The sequence below is a fragment of the Triticum urartu genome, chromosome 2A, assembly GCF_056163025.1.
Source record: "Triticum urartu cultivar PI428250 chromosome 2A, HENAU_Tu73, whole genome shotgun sequence".
Taxonomy (NCBI): Eukaryota; Viridiplantae; Streptophyta; class Magnoliopsida; order Poales; family Poaceae; genus Triticum; species Triticum urartu.
Window position 1 is genome coordinate 65,707,896 of NC_141874.1, and position 19,110 is coordinate 65,727,005.

A 19,110-nucleotide genomic window follows, 5' to 3' on the forward strand; every position below is an offset into this window, starting at 1 on the left:
GCTACTCAATGTTTTTAGGGTATATGGACATATATAGGCGAAAGAAGTAGGTCAGGGGAGCCACGAGGGGCTCACGAGGGTGGGGGCGCGCCCAGGGGGGCAGGCGCGCCTCCCTGCCTCATGGCCACCTCGAAGCTTCCTTGACTTCAACTCCAAGTCTCCTAGATCACATTCATTCCAAAAATCACACTCCCAAAGGTTTCATTCCGTTTGGACTCCGTTTGATATTCCTTTTCTGCGAAACACTGAAATAAGGGGAAAAACAGAAACTGGCACTGGGCTCTGGGTTAATAGGTTAGTCCTAAAAATAATATAGAAGTGTTTAATAAAGCCCATAAACATCCAAAACAGATAATATAACAACATGAATACTTCATAAATTATAGATACGTTGGAGACGTATCACACGCCGCTCACCAGAGAGGACACACGTTGTCTTACTTTTTCACTGACATGTGGGACTACAATGGAATAAGCCCTCGATAGTCGAAATCTAATCGCTCGGCGGGCGTCGGCTAAGAAGAGAGAGACGGGGGAGGGAGAAGAGATCGCCCGCCCGCCATGCATGGACTCCAAGAAATATATGGTGATAATGTGAGGTGGGCCATGCGGGAGTCCGGACCACTTCCAAGCCCGCTTCTGACCGCCCTGGCCCACCAGAACCCCCCCCCCACCTCCCACGCGCGCTCCCCCCTCAGATGCCAGCTGCCCGCATTCATCGCAAGTAGTACTAGTAAAATACTGGGCTATAAGCCCGCTTATGTGGAGGAGAGAGAGGCATTGACAAAGTCAAGGAGTGGGCTCTGCAAGAGCCCGTCTTTACATGTACTCCTAGGTATAAAAAATACTAATTCTAAAAAAAGAGGCATACAATAACAATTGTGTCTAAAAATAGAAAGGTAAAAAACATTTGAGAGAAAATAGATAGAGAGAAAGTGAGAAAAAGGTGTAACCTTATAGCCAACCTTATAGTCAACACTATGGTAGTATTACATGAGGAAGGAGGCAGTGGTGCACATGCCAAGTTCACTGGGCTGCCGTGTTTCACACTCCTCCATCGTAATAGTGGAGACAATAGCTTTCATCAACAATAAATAATGAATACTTGTTGCTTGTCCTCTATATCGGAAAGAATACTTTCATTCGCTGACATGTGGGACGTCGACCATCCTGGTCCACCTGCCATGCACAAAATTATCCTGGCCCACCCCGGTCGTAGCGCAGGCCCAACCTTTCCCACTGTAAGTTGGTCGGACGAAGGAACCATCATGACTTCGTTAAATTCCGCTTCTTCAAGAAAACTTACTGTACCCGCAATACTGCTACCACACGCGAAGACTGGACGACACTGTACCACGTCATATCACTGAAACCCACTAGGCCAAACTAGCCCGCCTAGGATTTTTACTCCCTCCGTTTCAAAGTTAGTACTAGTACAAAGTTGAGTCATCTATTTTGGAACGGGGGGAGTACGTCTCTGTACTGCTATGATTTTGTGTTGTACGTCTCTGTACTTTTGCTACGATTTTCCTACCCTATGAACCAAATGAGGCCTGAATGTATCTATGTCGACTATTGTCTGATCGATCGCTAAGCCTACAATTTTAGGAGCTTGGGCTATTGGCCGATCGACGACGGATCAGACCTATAAGCGTACCACGAGCTCATCAGCCCCAACGTTTCTCTTTGGTGAGTGTTTTGCAAGTACTATAGCTCGCACATTAGCTAGCCTACTAACCCCAAGAATCATCAAACAAGCCCTGCTGATATGATAAACAGTTCAAACTTACATCTAAGCATGTCATATACTACATCAAAAGCTGGTGAGGATACATCTGTTTCCATAACTCGGAGAGGGTTCGCATGATTCACTATCAAACAAAAGTAGCAAGTACCGCCCACACAAGACAGTGCACTAGCCCTAAGATGGTTTGATAACACGCATTGTTCTGGTAATTAAACACAATGCAAACTACCCTGAAGGATTAGCGCGACCAACTATTTCTTGTCATCGATCTCTCAGGCAATGACCACAACACGAAATGCGGCATGGGAATCGATCTCTGGGGCGATGTCCACAGGACGGACTGTGACATCGGAATCGATCTCTGGGGCGATGTCCACAAGATGGACATCAGCATCGGAATCGATCTCCGGGGCGATGTCCACAGGATGGACCGCGACATCAAAAACGATCTCTGGGGCGTTGTCCATAGGACAGGCCGCGACATCGAAATCATCAAGGACGTCCATCGGCACCTGCACAACCCTAACATATTAGCAAGCACATTGCAAATAATCAAAAACCACAACTATGGCAAACCATTATTTTTTACCTTGTACAGCTCACCGGAGGATCCCATCCCTCCGGGGGCCATCTCCTCGTCCTCGATGGGGGCCATCACCTTGCCAGGGGAATACTACTTCTCAATGGTGACTATCTCCTCAAACTCGGCCTTGAGCCTCGCATAGGTGGCCATTAGAGTTTCTGGGGTAGGCACGGTAGGGCCCTTGTTGTTCTTCCAGCTTTCTTTGAGGAGTTTGTCCGCCAACGTCGTCAACTCTTTGGCTAGTGCTTGTTTCTTGGAGTTCTTCATCTCCATGGGTTGGCCTGCCAACATGGTCAACTCGTTGGTCGGTGCTCGCTTCCTAGAGATCGTTGTCTCTAGTGGGTTGTCCGCCAGCAACTCTTTGCCTAGTGCTCCAGGATCCATCAATGTACTGACAAACAAAAAGCAATCAAAAGGAAACCACAATCGCAATGAAAACGGGAAAATAATAGGCTGTGAGAATCAGTCGGTGCTTCGCAAAAAGAAGATTCTTGGAATGAAAATATAGTAGCATCACTGATTCACGCACCTTTCCTTCGTCGGTACAGAAGAAAAATGACAGAAGTGAGTAGCCTGGAGTGAGGTTTTCTTCAAGAAAGGGGAGAAAAGGCTTCAACGAGCGTTCCAGTGAAATGATGGTTGCTTCGTCCAGTCCAACTTCGAGGCCACTTCAAGGCCACTTTACCACTACTGGTAAAGGTGTGGGTTTTGTGATATGACGGGTCATGACGGGCACACCGGGGTGACCGGTGAGTCTCGACTATAGCACCTAGCTGTGATTTGGTGGATGGCACACAGGCCCGGATGCTTTGATGTCCCGCATGTAGATAGAGCGGATAGTCATATAGGAGTACTCAATATTGTGTACCGCGACCAAGGCGGAGAGGAAAACGAGAGAACTACATATTTATTTATGATGTAGATTCACTCATTTAGGGTGTAGTCTAGTCACTTGTTGGAATCTCTAGAAAGGCAAATACTCCTTTCCGGTTTACAGGGCTATACTAGCAAGTACTACAATAGTGGGCTCACATAGCAATTTTGTCTCATGCAAGAGCCTGGTGATGTCTACTACGTAACTTTATTCTTGTAGACACGTGTTGGGCTTCCAAGCGCAGAGTTATGTAGGACAGTAGCAATTTTCCCTCAAGTGGATGACCTAAGGTTTATCAATCCGTGAGAGGTGTAGGATGAAGATGGTCTCTCTCAAACGACCCTGCAACTAAATACAAGAAATATCTTGTGTCCCCAACACACCCAATACAATGGCAAATTGTATAGGTGCACTAGTTCGGCGAAGAGATGGTGATAAAAGTGTAATATGGATGGTAGAAATATATTTTTATAATCTGAATAAATAAAAACAGCAAGGTAGAAAATAGTAAACAGGCACAAAAACGGTATTGCAATGCTTGAAAATGAGGCCTAGGGTCCATACTTTCACTAGCGCAACCTCTCAACAATGCTAATATAATTGGATCATATAACCGTCCCTCAACGTGCAACGAAGAATCACTCCAAAGTTCCCATCTAGTGGAGAACATAAGACGGAATTGTTTGTATGGTACGAAACCACCTCAAAGCTATTCTTTCCGATCAATCTATTGTGGCACCCCGACTCAGAGAAACCGGAACGCCCCGTATTCCAGCCCAGAGATCGAGGAGAAGTCTTCTGGAATACGGCACTGCTTAGCATAGAACAAATCAGCTCTTTATTAAAATCTATATTGGGTACAAGGGGTTACATCAGCATGGCGACACTACGCCTGCCGTGGTTGCTTTATGCAAGCAGCAGAACAACTCGAAGCAGCGGAATAACTCTAGCAGCAGAACAGCGACAACGGTGATGAACTCCACTCCGCAGGGACTCTGGCTGGAACGCTTATCCTAGCTCGCAAACAAGGAATCCACGACAAACAAACAATCAAATACGGCATGACCTGCAAACTGGCATGACACGCCAGGTCAGTACATTGAATGTACTTGCAAGCTCACAACAACCAAAGCAATCAAGACAGACAATAGCATGGCAATTACAAGTTAACAAGGATTAACATGATACTATCCGATCAATCATAGCATGAATTAGATGATACAACTAGAACAATACGAGCATGGCATGAACATACGAACATGATAATATTAGCATGCAACAAGATGATGCTATCATGCACCAACTTACTCTGCTCGGGTTACGCCGTAACCATCACATGTCTCACTTACCATCACGGACATCACACGATTATCTCAGGATCCAATCAATCTTGGTACTAACAATACCGTAGTAATCATTCATGACCACAGGGAGCTTGACCTTTACCCTTGACTCTCATATAACACCACAAATATCCATAGCGCGGTATCCATGATACCACGGTGATCCTGCCACGATCACATAAATATCAACCAACTTCTTTCATCATCGAACCGGGGTTGTTATTAATCAAGTTATTATTATTATTGTTGACCCATAGTGTGATCGACTACGAACTGGGCCCATATCTGTGGGCGCGGCTATCGATAGATTTAACACACACTCTGCAGAGGTAGCGCACTTTACCCACACCACGGAACCCATGGCCTCACACTCCCATACGTGTGGACCAACGGCGTTTCGACAAAACCGATCTACCTCCATGACACTCTCCCGGCCACTCCGACCAACACCCCCTTGGGGTTCAGTCCTGGGTGGCCCCGTGCCTACCAAAGACACCAACGGCCACCGTCATGGCAAAACAAAAACGGTCCCAAACGGGGACAAAGCACACAAAACAACTCGGTCTCACAAGGCTTATGCCGTCCTACCCGGCCAAGGCAGCACCCGCGCATAACCTTCCCTCGTTGGAGGCACCGGCGAAAGGCATGACAATAGACCCAGGTAGGACCCCCCATAAGGCAAGTGTGGTTGCACTGGTCAGCTCGATTTGGTGGCACCGACTCAGCCAACAGTTGTTCAAGTTCATTATTATCCAGTTAAACTTGAATGCAATATGCTGAGCCATGATAAAAAAAACATGATGCAACTATAATGCATGAACATGATATCAACATAAGCATGGGGGTGCATCACAATCAACAAGCATAACAACAACATTTAACCATTTATCCAGATGAGCATGGCATACTGACGAGTATGAAAATCACAACGAGAACACTACAAACCACTAGCATCAACAATAAATACTAAGCAGGAACATATCAATAATACTACCAGGTAAGCATGTAAACAACTAGATGCAAAGGAAACATGTGTAGCAACGGTACTCAGTAACCGACATTAGTCATGCACCAACTCAACAAGTACTACTGTCAAGCAAGGCAATACGAAAGTAATACTAGCAAGTAGAACATGATAACCAGGTGCAGATGAACATATCATCAAAGTAAACACAGATCCACAGCATAACCGAAACAACGATAGCAGTAGCAAAACAAACAGACAATTATTAAAGATTCAAGCTGAAAACCAATGCTTCTGCATGACTATCATACAAATGGTGGTTGTGGCTTGCCTGGGGTAAAGAAGGCTCTGGGAAGATGTGCGGTGAAGCCGCGGAATGAATCGCCGGAAAGGGTTCTCTCTCGGAGGGGGTTGATTTGGGGCAAGGGCATCAAGGTCATTTTCAGAATGTCAAAACATGGTGAAAATGATGGGAACAGAACGGGCTCGACGATATGAAGATGTGGGCGTTGGATTCACCTCAATCGGAGTTACGAGCAAAAAGTTAGGAGGGGTTTTCTGCCAGGGACCTATCTGTAATAGAAATATTTACAGACTGGGCCAAAACAGAAAAACTGAAAGCGCATTCCATGACCTACGCTTTCGGGACAGTGTAAGCGTATTTTTGGCCGAAGCCGCAGTTGTTTACGCTTTCACTGAAACGAAAGCATATATGAGGAAATTACACTTCCACTTGCCACGCTGGCAGAGGCGGGGCCGGGGCCTTGTCTCGCTGCCAGATGGGTCCCACTCCTTTCCCTCTCTCCTCCCGCTCCTCCTCTTCTTCCTCCAGACACGGGCGCAGAACAGAGGGAGGGGCGACGGCGCCGGCGCTGGCCCCGCTGTTCCCGGCCACCTCCGGCCGAGCTGCGGGCACCGGAGAGCGCGGGAAGAGGAGATTCTCCCGCCTGGGGCAGCAGCAGGCGTCGGGGAGGGGTGTGGCCGCGGCACCGTGGGAAGGCAGCGAGTACGGGCGGCGGTGGTAGACTTGGGGAAACGCGGCCTCGAGGGCTCCGGCGACGAGGGGATGGGCAGGGAAGACTCGCCGGAGCACGGGAAAACTTGTGGTGGTGAAGAGAGGAAGGGAGAGGCGACGGCTCGGTCGAATTTGAGTGGATCACCGCGGCGGCCATGGCGGGCAACCGAGGCGAGGAGAGGCACTGTAGCTCAAAGAAGTGGTCCGGGCGGCTGCTGGGGATGTGGGGAAGAGCTTGGTGAGATCTGGGCACCTCGGGGTGGGCTTATATAGGCGGGGTGAGGCGGTTCGAGCTCGGGTGCCGCCGTGCACGTCCGGTCGAGGCTCTGCCGGCCGCAGAGGTCACGGGGAGGCCTTGGAAGACGACGAGGGAGGGAACGGACGAGCCACAGAGGTCACGGAGACAAGGCAGCGCTCGGGGCCAAGAGGAGGAAGAAGCCAACAGAGGAGAAGACGACGGTCGGCTACAGCGCACCCGTGGACGCGCGGCGACGAGCACCATTAAAGCCCTATCGGAGGGGGAGAGGAGTCCAAGGGGACGGCGACGACGCGGGGAACACGCTGGACATGCACGGGTGAGCGAACGCGACGACCACGAGCCGTGCCCGAGCAAAACGACGCTCTGGACACGCTCAGAGCATGCCAAAACGGTGGTCACCACTGTGACCGGCAAGGAGGTGACACAAGAGGGTGCCGCGAGCTGTCTAGTGATGAGTCCCTTCATCATATAAGCTGAGGGAGTCGATGGATCAAGATAAGAAGCCAAGGAGAGGAGTGTGGCATCGCTGCAAGTTTGCTGTTGCAAACTTGGCCACATCTTGGTGATCAAACTAGTGGGATTAAGGACTAAGCTTGATGTCTGGGAGGTTTATATTAGGAAGTAATACAGTCCTGTGAAGTTTGGAAGGAAATAGACCAAGGTTTAATATAGTTGCTTCACAACTGCTTAAGTTGGTCCAAAATATGAATCATAAAGTAGCACTCACTAGGAGTAACCACTAGAGCTGAAAATGAACATGGCAAGATGATTTGGGCATAAGAGAGTGCCATAAAAATTTCATGCTATTTGGCCAAGCCAAAATGGTACTTTCTTCATAGCTATCCTCTTTGTCCATAAAAATGGGAAAATCCCGAGGTAAGATGGCTAGATGAAATGAGCCTAAATTTTGTGGAGATAAGTCCTATAGGTAGGAGAAGGCCTAGGAAAATTTTCAGACATAATGGAGCAAGATAAAATATACTTGCTTCATTAACTGAAAATTTTGACAAACCCAAAGAATTGATGCTTAGCTCACATGATGCATTGAATCAGCTCAAGTCTTGAGGAGGGATTTGATTTGATAAAATTAAAGACCATGCAAAAATTCAAATCAATTGGATTAACCTAGCTAGTACTTCCTTCACAACCAATTCTCTCAGACAGTAACTTTGAAAAATTGCCCAGGAATATTTACTAGGCAAATTAAGTTGAATTTTGGCATGAGGCAATGATTTGGACATGAAGAGGTGTCCAAGAAGTTTGGGGTCAATTGGGAAAAGATATATGGCACTTGCATCACGATCTGCCACTCAGGACATAATAGGAAAATAATTAATTGAGCATGATGGGAAATATGGAAATGAAATATTTTGCCATATTTGAGAAGGATATGACCCAAACAATTTCTGAGAATTATTTGGGAATCTTGAGAGTGATAGAAATTTAGGTTGCTTCACAACTTAGGGCAGACAGGGTTATTCCTTTAATTGAAAAAATGAATATTCCCTAGCCAAAAGAATATTGGGGTTGGGCTAGGATGAAAATGGCAAGGTCTAGGGAAGGGTTTGAGGATGACAAGCCACTGTGGAAATAAAGAAGAGGGCATCTTCTTCAGTTTCCAGACCACAAAGCCACGGAAAAAGAAAACTCAAACAAAAATCTCAGAAAAACAAATGAAAAAGAAAAGGCAAAAAATTAGGCTGTGACATCTATCCTAGAGTTCGTACTAAAATAACACGAAGCTATTCTTTCCAATCGATCTAACCAAGAGTTCGTACTAAAATAATACCAAAGCAAATTCAGATTCATAATATTCAATCCAACACAGAGAACTTCAAAGAGTGCCCCAAGATTTCTACCGGAGAAACAAAGAGAAGAACGTGCATCAACCCCTATGCATAGATTACCCCAATGTCACCTCGGGAATCCACGAGTTGAGTGCCAAAACATATATCAAGTGAATCAATACGATACCCCATTGTCACCACGAGTATTCAATTGCAAGACATATATCAAGTGTTCTCAAATCCATAAAAGTATTCAATCCGATAACAACGAAATCTCAAAGGAAAAACTCAATTCATGACAATAAGATAGAGAGGGAAAAACACCATATGATCCGACTATATTAACAAAGCCCGTGATACATCAAGATCGCGACATCTCAAGAACACGAGAGAGAGAGATTAAACACATAGCTACTGGTACAAACCCTCAGCCCCAAGGGTGGACTACTCCCTCCTCATCGTGGTGGCTGCCGGGATGATGAAGTTGGTCACCGGAGATGATTCCCCCCCTCCGGCATGGTGCCGGAAAGGGTCTAGATTGTTTTTCGGTGGCTATAGAGCCTTTTGCAGCGGCAGAACTTCTGATCTAGGTTAACCCCAAAGGGTTTTGGAATATTTGTGAATTTATAGGGTAAAGAGGGGGTGTGGGAGGCCACCGAGGTGGGCACAACCCACCTGGGCACGTCTGGGCCCCCAGGCGCGCCCGGGTGGGTTGTGCCCCCCTCGGGGCACACCTAGGTGCTGCTGTGGCCCATCCTGAGTGTTCTGGTCCACAAAAAAATCTCCAAAAAGTTTCATGGTGTTTGGACTCTGTTTGATATTGATTTCCTGCGATGTAAAAAGCAAGCAAAAAACAACAACTGGCACTGGGCACTGGGTCAATAGGTTAGTCCCAAAAAATGATATAAAGTTTCTATAAAATGATTGTAAAACATCCAAGAATGATAAAATAACAGCATGAATACTTTAAGTATAGATACGTTGGAGATGTATCACCTGGCTATATACGTGCTCCAAGGTTCGCAACTTCCATGTTTAGGTTGCGCTTGGCTCTTCACCTCTTCGAGAAGATGAACAATGATGTTACTACTACTTCTACAGTATCGAATCCACTGCTGCATGTTCGTCCACGGCGTGCGGGAGGGATAGCTTGTTGTAGTATAAGCAAAAGCCTTTCCTCGTCTGCGAGCCACCGCGCGCATGGGTGAGGGAGAAGGCGTGTAGTAGTAAAATCAAGCTTCTCCTCGTTGTACGAGTTGACGCGACACATCATAGCACTGGCCCCACATGCTTGCCTCTAAACTTGGCTAAAAGACCCGCAGTGTATAATATATTTGCTGCAACCTCTAACATTTACCCCACCATAAATTAAAATATATATTCCTGTCTTGACCAGATGAGCGTGCAAACTACAATCACCAAGATGACAGGGAGGTCCAGAAGATTATTTTAATCAAAAAATTGCTTCAAGACGGCCTCATAGCATGGAGTCGACCCCAACGATTTTAAGCTTAGAGGCATGGTACATGCTATCCTAGACTACTCTACACATGAAACTGCCACACGAGCGTCCGGGCTGCGCTTGGCTCTTCGCCTCTTTGGGAAGTCGAACAATGATGGAGTACTACTGCAGTGGAGTACTACAGTATGCTTCTGGCCATCTGACACCGAATGAACTACTGCATGTCCATCGCATGCCGGAGGGAGAGCGTGTAGCGAAAACTTCTCCTAGTCCTGCCAGCCACCACGCTCATGGGCGAGGGAGGGACGCAGCTTCATTGACTTACGGCTCCTGCCTTTGTGTGTATGACAGGTGGGCCCAACAGGTGGGTGGCCCACTTGTCATACAACCAATGGAAGGTGCAGTTAAGGCACCGGAGCTTAGTCCGCAAGGGAGAGGGCGTTGTAATAATCAAACTTCTCGTTGTACGAGTTGACGCGACACATCGAAGCACTGCACTCGATATATTTCAATAATTTGCGTTTGCCGATGCATTAATTACAATGCATGCATGCATGCCGTGACTTCCTTTTGATACTTGCATGTGTTGATTGCACCTTGCCGAATTTTTACTATAAATTTAACTAACCAAATGTTCATGCATGCCACAAAAAATCACATTATTGAAAATTATGTTCAAATACGAATCAAACGATATAATTTTTGTTAACATGCACTAACATTTTGTCAGTTAACTCTTTGGTTAAAATTTAGCACCAATTACAAAGGGACCCAATAAATATTGTACTCTCACATTTTGTTTTGAGGATGCTCCCACATAGAAAATATAAATAGTAAGTATGTTGGGGCAGCCCACGTTTCCGATAATTTTAGCCGTGGGCTTGTTCACAAATTTTACGAGGCGATGGTTGTTCATTTAATAGAGGGTCTTGTACCATACTTGAACGATACAAAGTGCGACCTGGCACACCGTAACACCACTTGGAATAAGCAGGTAGCTATCTCAAAAAACAATCAACAACTCAAAAAAAAAAACGGTGACTTGGCACACCGTAACACCACTTGGAATAAGCGGATAGCTATCTCAAAAAACAATCAACAACTCAAAAAAAAACGATGACCTGGCACGTACACAATTTTAAACAATATATTTATATATATATATAGGGATTGACTATTCGTCACCCTGGGTGACAAATTGTTATTCTTCACCCCAGCCAAACCACACGCTGCACGGAAGAAACGAAAGAAACAGAGTTTGGGGCGTAAATTTACCTCACGTATGGCCCTATGCCAAAAAAAGGACGGCAGGACTTTCTTCTTTTCTTATGGCATATGGAAAGAACCGTAAGACTTGCGAGGTAAATTTACCTCACGCATCTATAGTGCTAAAATAATTGGAAGAAGACCAGATCGTGGGAGGGCTCTGCCATTTTCCGAACGATCTCCGCCAGTCCACCGCCGCCGACCAGTTTCGCACGCAGCCGCGGCGGTTCCCCTTCTCCAGAGGCCAGCGGAGCAGGTCACTCTGTCCCTGCGGCCGCGAACCTGCTCCGGTGGATTTGCAGAAGAGAAGAGGTCGTCCCACCGGCGGGATCGAGTTCAACGGAAGCGACGGCATCAAGTCTGAGCTCGACCTCAGTGCCAGGGCGCTCGGTCGTGTCAACGCGCTCTCTCCCACCCCTCACCTCGCTGATTGAAAGGAACGCGAGATTTCACAGGCCATTGAGTCATCATGGTCTATGCATCATCGACCTCCTCTTAAGTTTGGTCGCTCCTCCTACTTCATGCGTCCATGAGCTCGAGGTATGCCCCTTGCCGATCTCGAACATGGACGGTTCCATTCCCCTGGTGATATTTCTACCTATTTTGGATATACTGAAGCTTTTTTGTTATGTCAAGGGGGCATCTTTGTGTGTTACGAGATTGATATCTTTATGATAGGGCAATTACTTCTAAGGAATTACTCGAGCCTGTTGTAATGGGAGCATAATGAAATTACCATGTTATGTGAAATTAAAATGCTTATGCTAAGGTTTGGTAATACCAGAATCTGTCCTGCTGCGTGTGCCACAATGCTAGCATGGCTGCGACCTCAACATCTAGCTACTTGCAGTTTTTCTTCAGCTTGTAGTTTGGGTACTGCTAAATGTTAATTTGGTTGGCTAAGTTCTTCTATTGTTTCCTGATTTTCATGGGGATACCAATATCCAATTCAAGAAGAAAGGTATTCGTCTCCAGCTAGTGTTCTTTCTTGATGTTGTTCCCGTAAATTTGTTCAGTGTAATCTTTTTGTTGTAGGGATCCAGGTGAGGCCTCACTATATAAGTAAACTCTAGTTACTGTCATCAATGATGATGAATTCCATCAAAACACACTATTTTTTCCTCTACAGAATTCCCCTTCTGTGAATTGAGTTTAGTTATATAGCCTGATTGCCTTGTCAAACTCAATGAATTTTCCTTATCGTTTTTTGGAAGGTATGGAGAATCTTTTTGTTCTAGAATATAGCAAATCTCGCTGTAAATACACTTGCATTGTTCAGAAAGGTTCTTGTTCTGTTATTCAGAGTCATACCTGCAGCTAGTAGCTCTTTCAAACATTATTATAATGTTTCTACTTAACGTAGATTCTGGAGGTGCTGCTAAATTTTCCTGCTAGAGAAACAAGAAATTATTTTGGGGAATTATGTCTGTTTAGAATGCATATGTGACTTTCCTATCATCTAGATATAGCTTTAAAGTAGACATACCTCATGTTCGAGTTGATGTAAAATACTTCACGTACTTCTTGCAAAGTTTCCTATCAATTTGAGCTGCTTGTGTACCACCATGGATTATTCATAAAAAAATAGGAAAAATGTCATTAATTTTCAGTTAGAAATTATATCACCAAAGGCGTCCCAGGCATGCCACTATCCAGAATTGAAAGAAGATGATAAGCTGTTAGTCCTCAAAAAATGTATTGATGAATTTCCACAATTAGTTATGCATATTAGCTGCTGCTTCAGTTTTCTTGTTTTCTTTTACAATCTGCAAGGAACTCAAAAGACAGTTGTACATTTGCTCACCTGCATCCTAGCCCATATATTGTTTAGGCAATACATAATGGAATAATTTGCAGTTTCTGTATAGGTTTGGATAGAAATTCAAGTACATTTGTTGAAGATTTATTAAGCTTATCAAAACTACAAGCTGGAGAGCGAGCAAAATTAGTAATAGGAAGGAAAAGATTTCACCGCCATCTTTTTCATGATGTATAGTGAATACTTGATTGGGGTACAATGCATTTACCTTTTGAAATATTCTGTCGATAAAATCGATCCATGTGAATGCTTGTAGAAGTACCATTGGATGTTTATTCTTCTAATTTGTGCGTGTTTTTCAGCAGATTGTGATAGGCTTTTCAACAACTGTCTTTGTTGAGTGTATCTGAGAAAAATCTTGTTTAGTTCTTGGTTTGGGATATTCTTCCTGTTTGTATATTCCTCCAATATTTTGCCTGGTGGTTGTCTACCAGATCATCTTGTTGTCTATAGACCCCACACAAAAAGATTTCTGATATGCTAATTCAGAATGCACTATTTCTTTGAATACTGTCAATGCCAAGGAACCTTCTCAGTTCTCGTCTTCAGTGTTCTGCGCAAGTTAAGTTCCATCCATTCAATTTTGTGGCAGTATAGTACCTACAATATGATAGTATGCGTCTTGGTTCTTCTCTGACAGAAAAACTCGCTTATACAGGATTAAGGAGCTCTGATTAGGACGACAATATGTTGTATTAGATGAAGGATGTAGGAAGTCTTGTTTTTTAGTGTACAAGAAAAGAGGAAGGATGCAGTAAGTCGCAAACCAATGGTGTAGTGATCAAACTGTAGATGCTGACATGTTTTGTATTGAGAGGATCTAGTGTCTACAGGATCACATGGATGTTTTGAAAGCAGGTCTACGTACTTCTTTTATTATAAAGAATTCAAATATGTTATTGTTTCTCTGATTCCTTTCAAAAATAAAATATGAAATATTGTGTAATGTGGAAATAAAGAGAAAAGACTCTGAAATTCTCTGTTTCCAACAAAAGTTTAGTAACACATTGCAAGACAAAATAAGATCCACTATATTAAGAAGTACAGTTCATGCATACACCAAAATCCATCCAAATAAAATCAGAAATTCTCTGAATGTTTAGTATACCACATACACCACTAGCACGCAAATAACTTTAACTAATTCCTCTGAGCTGCAAAATATCTCAAATAATCAGGATGACCTCCAACTCACAAACCTCCAATCTGACCAAAGAATCACCGCCGGCCCCAATATCAATCACCTCTTCTGTCCCGTGGGATCATCTTTGGAATTCTTCCCTCCTGTACTAGAGGGGTCATCTTTAGTCTCTTCACATATACACGCAGCAGGGTTGGCATAGAATTTTCCTTTTGTATGGAAATATGGAAAGAGCGCATTGAGGGCTTGTATGGAAATATGGAATCAACTCATCTTTGCTTGCGAATTACTCCCTTCGTCCCATAATGTAAGACGTTTTTTCATACTAGTGTAGTGTCAAAAGGCGTCTTACATTATGGGACGGAGGGAATATCTAAGTATTGAGATGTGAAACTATTCATACATGTAAGTTTTGCATCGCATGCAAACGGCACCTTGCTCTCTCCTCTCCTTTCCTCCGCCCCATAGTAACACCCTAAAGGCAAGCATATCACTTTCAAATCTGCCATAAAGCCATGGAACACATGTTGATAAAAAACAAAAGTATAAAGATGCATGCTGTAATATTTTACAAACAAAATATTATTTCACTTTCTTCTTTTCTTTTGATTAATTAGCCAATTAGCCTTCATAAATTTGGTGCTCCATTATATTTTAGATAAAGATAAGAGAACTCATTGGCTCTGAAAGGCAATTAAATGATAATCACTAAATTGTACTAGCATTTTCTGTACTTGGATAAATAAAATTGGGATAATTGTTTCTGTGCCCTTAGTTGGGTCACCCTCAACTGATTTGCCCCTAATTTTGGAAAACACGCGGTCTTGCCCAGCTTTGACCGCTCCCCTTGCATTTTTGCCCTTCCGGCACATCTCCGTCCAGTCAGCGCCGTTTGACCGCAAACGACGCGTTACTTTGGACACCGCTTGCCCCCGTGCTCACTCACACCCCGTGCTCACTCACACTCTCTCATTCCCCACTCTTGCTCCCTCTTTTCCCCTCTGACGAACCGTAAATTGCGGCGACGAGCGGCGGACGGCCAGATCCATTGCAAGGTGATGGGGGAGAGTGGAGAAAGCGTCGGCGGTGGCCTCTTCGGTGGTAGGAACAGCACACCTCCATTGCAGCACGGAGAAGGCGGCGGAGGCACCAACGACGATAAGGGAAGCTCCTGTGGCGGATCTGCACCAACGGCGAGAAGCGGTGGCGGATCTGCACCAATGGCGACAAGCGGGGGCGGATCTGCACGGCAAATTCCCCCAGGGTTAGTATTGGACCTGATTTGCTTGGTTTTTTCATAGGAGATTTACTTGGATTTAGGGTTTAGTCTAAAGTTTGTGCGTTTTATCACTGGATATTGTTCCCCCATAGGATGGATCCAGCTACAGCGTTCTTTCTTTCAGTTCGAATGGAGACCACTGTTCTAGTTTCTGCTGGTACAAAAGGAAAAGATTGCGGATTCACATTTCCTTTAGTTGTGGACAGCACTAGTTCATATACTAATTTTAGGGCTGCCATTTGTGCCATGTATCCATGGGGATTGTTTGATGCTGTGGAGATCAGATATTGGGATAGTTCCAAACTTTGTTGGGTCCCTGTGCAGTGTGATGCAGAGTTAGGTCTGATGTTTGCAAGTAATGCAGCAACTATGTCATGCAATTTGGAAATCATAGTTATACAAAGAACTAGAGGCCAGAGATGTGTGAACACATCTAGTTCCAGGCCATCTGGATCCAGAACTAGGGCTAGCAGTAGAACACCAAGTGCTCCTAGAACACCAAGTGCTTATGCAACTGGAAGTGTCAATGAAAGCCAAGAAAACCAAAAGAAGCCACTTGATCCTGTTGTGGAGGAGGCATTGCCTGATGCACCTGGTGTGGAGGATGAGGTTCTATATCCTAGATATGTCCAGCACAATAATGATGAAGGAGATGCAGCAGATAAAGAGTACATTCCTGCAGAATTTTCAGATGCAGATGATGATGAGAAGCAAGAGGATGTTGAGATGGGAGTTTTTGAAGATGCAGAAGAGGACAGACCTGTAAAGATGCATGACAGGGAAAATCCATGTATTGATGAAGGTATGGTATTCTCTAGTGCAGTTGACTGCAGAAATGCAGTTGCAAGCTTCTCAATCAAGTCTGAAACTGAGTTCCTTACTCTGAAAAGTGATCCAACAAGGTTTACTATCAAATGTGCTTATGAGAGATGCAAGTGGAGACTGCATGCCTCTTTAATGAGGAAGAGCACATTGTTTCAGGTATTGTATTTTTGTCCTTTTGTTTTAGTTTATTTTCAGGTATTGCATTTTCTGTGTTTTAGTTTATTTTCAGGTATTGCATTTTCTGTACTAATCTCATTGTTTTTTTGGTTTGTTTCAGATTAAAGTCAACCCATATAAGCATACATGTCCTAGTGTGAATAGATCTCAGAGATTGAGAGCTGCAAAAAGAAGATGGATAGCATATGCTTCTATGGCATGGATCAGAGCAAATCCAGGAATTGGTACTAAAGAAATTCAGAGCAAGTTGTTAGAGAAATATGGTGTGGAGGTGCCATATGACAGATGCTACCATGGCAAAGAGATTGCACTTGACAAACTGTATGGAAAGTATAGTGATAGCTTTCAGCTATTATATACTTTCAAAGCTGAAGTAGAGAGGGCATCACCATGCAGTATTGTGGAAATTGAGAAGCACACAGTTGAGTACAAGTTTAATAACAAGAAGTTCTACAAGGAGTGCTTTAGAAGGGTGTTTGTGTGCTTCAAAGCATGCCAAAAAGGTTTTCTGGAGGGGTGTAGGCCATACCTAGCTGTAGATGCTACTGCATTGACTGGTAGGTTCAGAGGGCAACTTGTGGCAGCATGTGCCCTAGATGGACACAACTGGTTGTTTCCTGTTGCATATGGTGTTTTGGAAGGGGAGTCAATTGAGAGTTGTACTTGGTTTTTTAGCAACCTAAAGAAAGTAATAGGTCATCCAGAAGGTTTAGTGATACATACTGATGCTTGCAAGGGATTGGAAACTGCTGTTGAGGATGTATACCCTGGAGTGGAGCACAGAGAGTGCATGAGGCACTTGGCCCAAAATTTCAGTAAGAAATTCAAGGGGAAGTTTTATGATGATAATTTGTGGCCATGCTCACTAACTTGTAGCATCAAGAAACACAACTATCACTTGAACCAGTTGAAAGGCAAGCCTAAAGTAAAGGAATATCTGGAGGAACACCACACAAAAATATGGGCAAGAGCTGATTTCAATGAGATGAGCAAAGTTGACTATGTCAATAACAACCTAGCTGAGTCATTCAACTCCAGAATCAAAAATACAAGAGCCTGCACATAGTTGATCTGCTAGACAAGATAAGGCAGTATATCATGGAGAAATTTGACTTAAGAAACAGAATTGCCTCTGACCATTTCATTGGGCACTACATCATACCAGCAGTAATGAAGGTGTTAATGGAGAAAACAAAAGGTTTGCAAATGAGTATAGTGAGGAGAAGCCCAACAGAGGCAGAGGTGACTGCTACTGACAGTGAGAAGAGAGAATGGAGGTACCCTGTTGACTTAGAGCGCTGGTCTTGCAGTTGCAGACAATGGCAGATCACTGGTAAACCATGCATCCATGCACTTTTCTTTATCACTGCTCTAAGAGGTGAAGCAAGTGGAATAGATCAATATGTCCACAAATATTACTTAGTTGACATGTTCAGAGCTACTTATGCTGAGAACCTACCAGCTCTAGAAGGCAAGCAACAATGGGACATTATAGATCCTGGATTCAAATTGTGTGCTCCTGTTCAACACAGAGCTCCAGGCAGACCAAGAAAGCAAAGGATTAGAAGTAGCACTGAAGGAAAAGGCCTTGGTCCTAGGAAGCACAAGTGCAAAAGGTGTGGGAGATGTGGACACAAAGCCAAGGGATGCAAACAATCTATTGATCCAGCCTTTGGAGAAGATGAACATTGGGGAGCAGACAATGCAGATGATCATCCTACAGCCAATGAACCAGCAGAAGCAGAAATACAAGAGGAGGAGGAGGATGAGACAGCACCTGATGTTCTGCAGCAGCAGATGCCACCACCAAAGGAGCCCTCACATGATGCATCTACAGGAGCTAGTTGTGCAGTCAGGTATAAGATCTTGGCTTACAAATTCTTACATGTTTTGATCTTACTTCTTTCTTTATAAAATCTTTCAAATTGTGATATGCTTCCACTTGTTTTAGCCCTAGGAAAAATTATAAAAGGGCAGCAGCAAGAGGAGCTTCTCCCAGGTGTGTCAACCAGAAAGCAGTTGTGGAACAGGAGCAAGAAAGCAGTGTTCAAAGCAAAGGTTTCTCTCCAAAAAGAGCAGCAGCAATTGAAGCTCCAAACCCATCAAAGAACACTAGAAGCAAGGCAATGCTAGCTCCAAACCCAACCAAGAACACCAGGAGCAAGAAACTTAAGTTCTAGTGCTATGTTATCTTGTTGTTATGCACTTAAGTTCTAGTACTAAGTGTGCTTAAATGCACTATGAAGTTGCTATATTTGGTACAATGTCAGTTTGTTGAATTTGGTACAATGTCAGTTTGTTCTATTTGGTACAATGTCAGTTTGTTGAATATGTGCTCTATTTGGTACAATTGGCACCTGATTGAATATGTGCTCTATTTGGTAAAATATGTGCTCTTTTTGGTACAATTGGCACTACATATGGAATAAATATGTATTTGGTACAGTGTCACAAGCATCAGTAGTTCATAATGATCTTCAAATTTAGCATAGAAAAGTGCATCATAAACAACATTCAACACATCTCTCTCACACACACTTTCTTCAACAACTGCTAGAAACTAGAACAC

At 44.2% G+C, this 19,110-nt stretch overlaps 1 protein-coding gene across 1 annotated transcript; it reads right to left on the reverse strand.

Moving 5' to 3' along the window:
- Positions 1-1,866: 1,866 nt before the first annotated feature.
- On the reverse strand, positions 1,867-7,278 carry LOC147983785 (uncharacterized). Its single transcript, XM_087543107.1, has 2 exons — positions 2,337-7,278; positions 1,867-2,259 (listed from the first exon to the last, which is right to left on the reverse strand). Exons 1-2 carry the CDS (start codon positions 2,400-2,402, stop codon positions 2,020-2,022), a joined length of 306 nt encoding a protein of 101 aa, XP_087399233.1. The 5' UTR covers positions 2,403-7,278; the 3' UTR covers positions 1,867-2,019.
- Positions 7,279-19,110: the final 11,832 nt, after the last annotated feature.

Coding starts and splice junctions, on each gene's coding strand:
- LOC147983785 (XM_087543107.1), bottom strand. CDS start 2,402: ATGGCCCCCATCGAGGACGAGGAGATGGCCCCCGGAGGGATGGGATCC. Junction 2,260..2,336: donor CCTCCGGTGAGCTGTACAAG/GTAAAAAATAAT, acceptor AGGGTTGTGCAG/GTGCCGATGGACGTCCTTGA.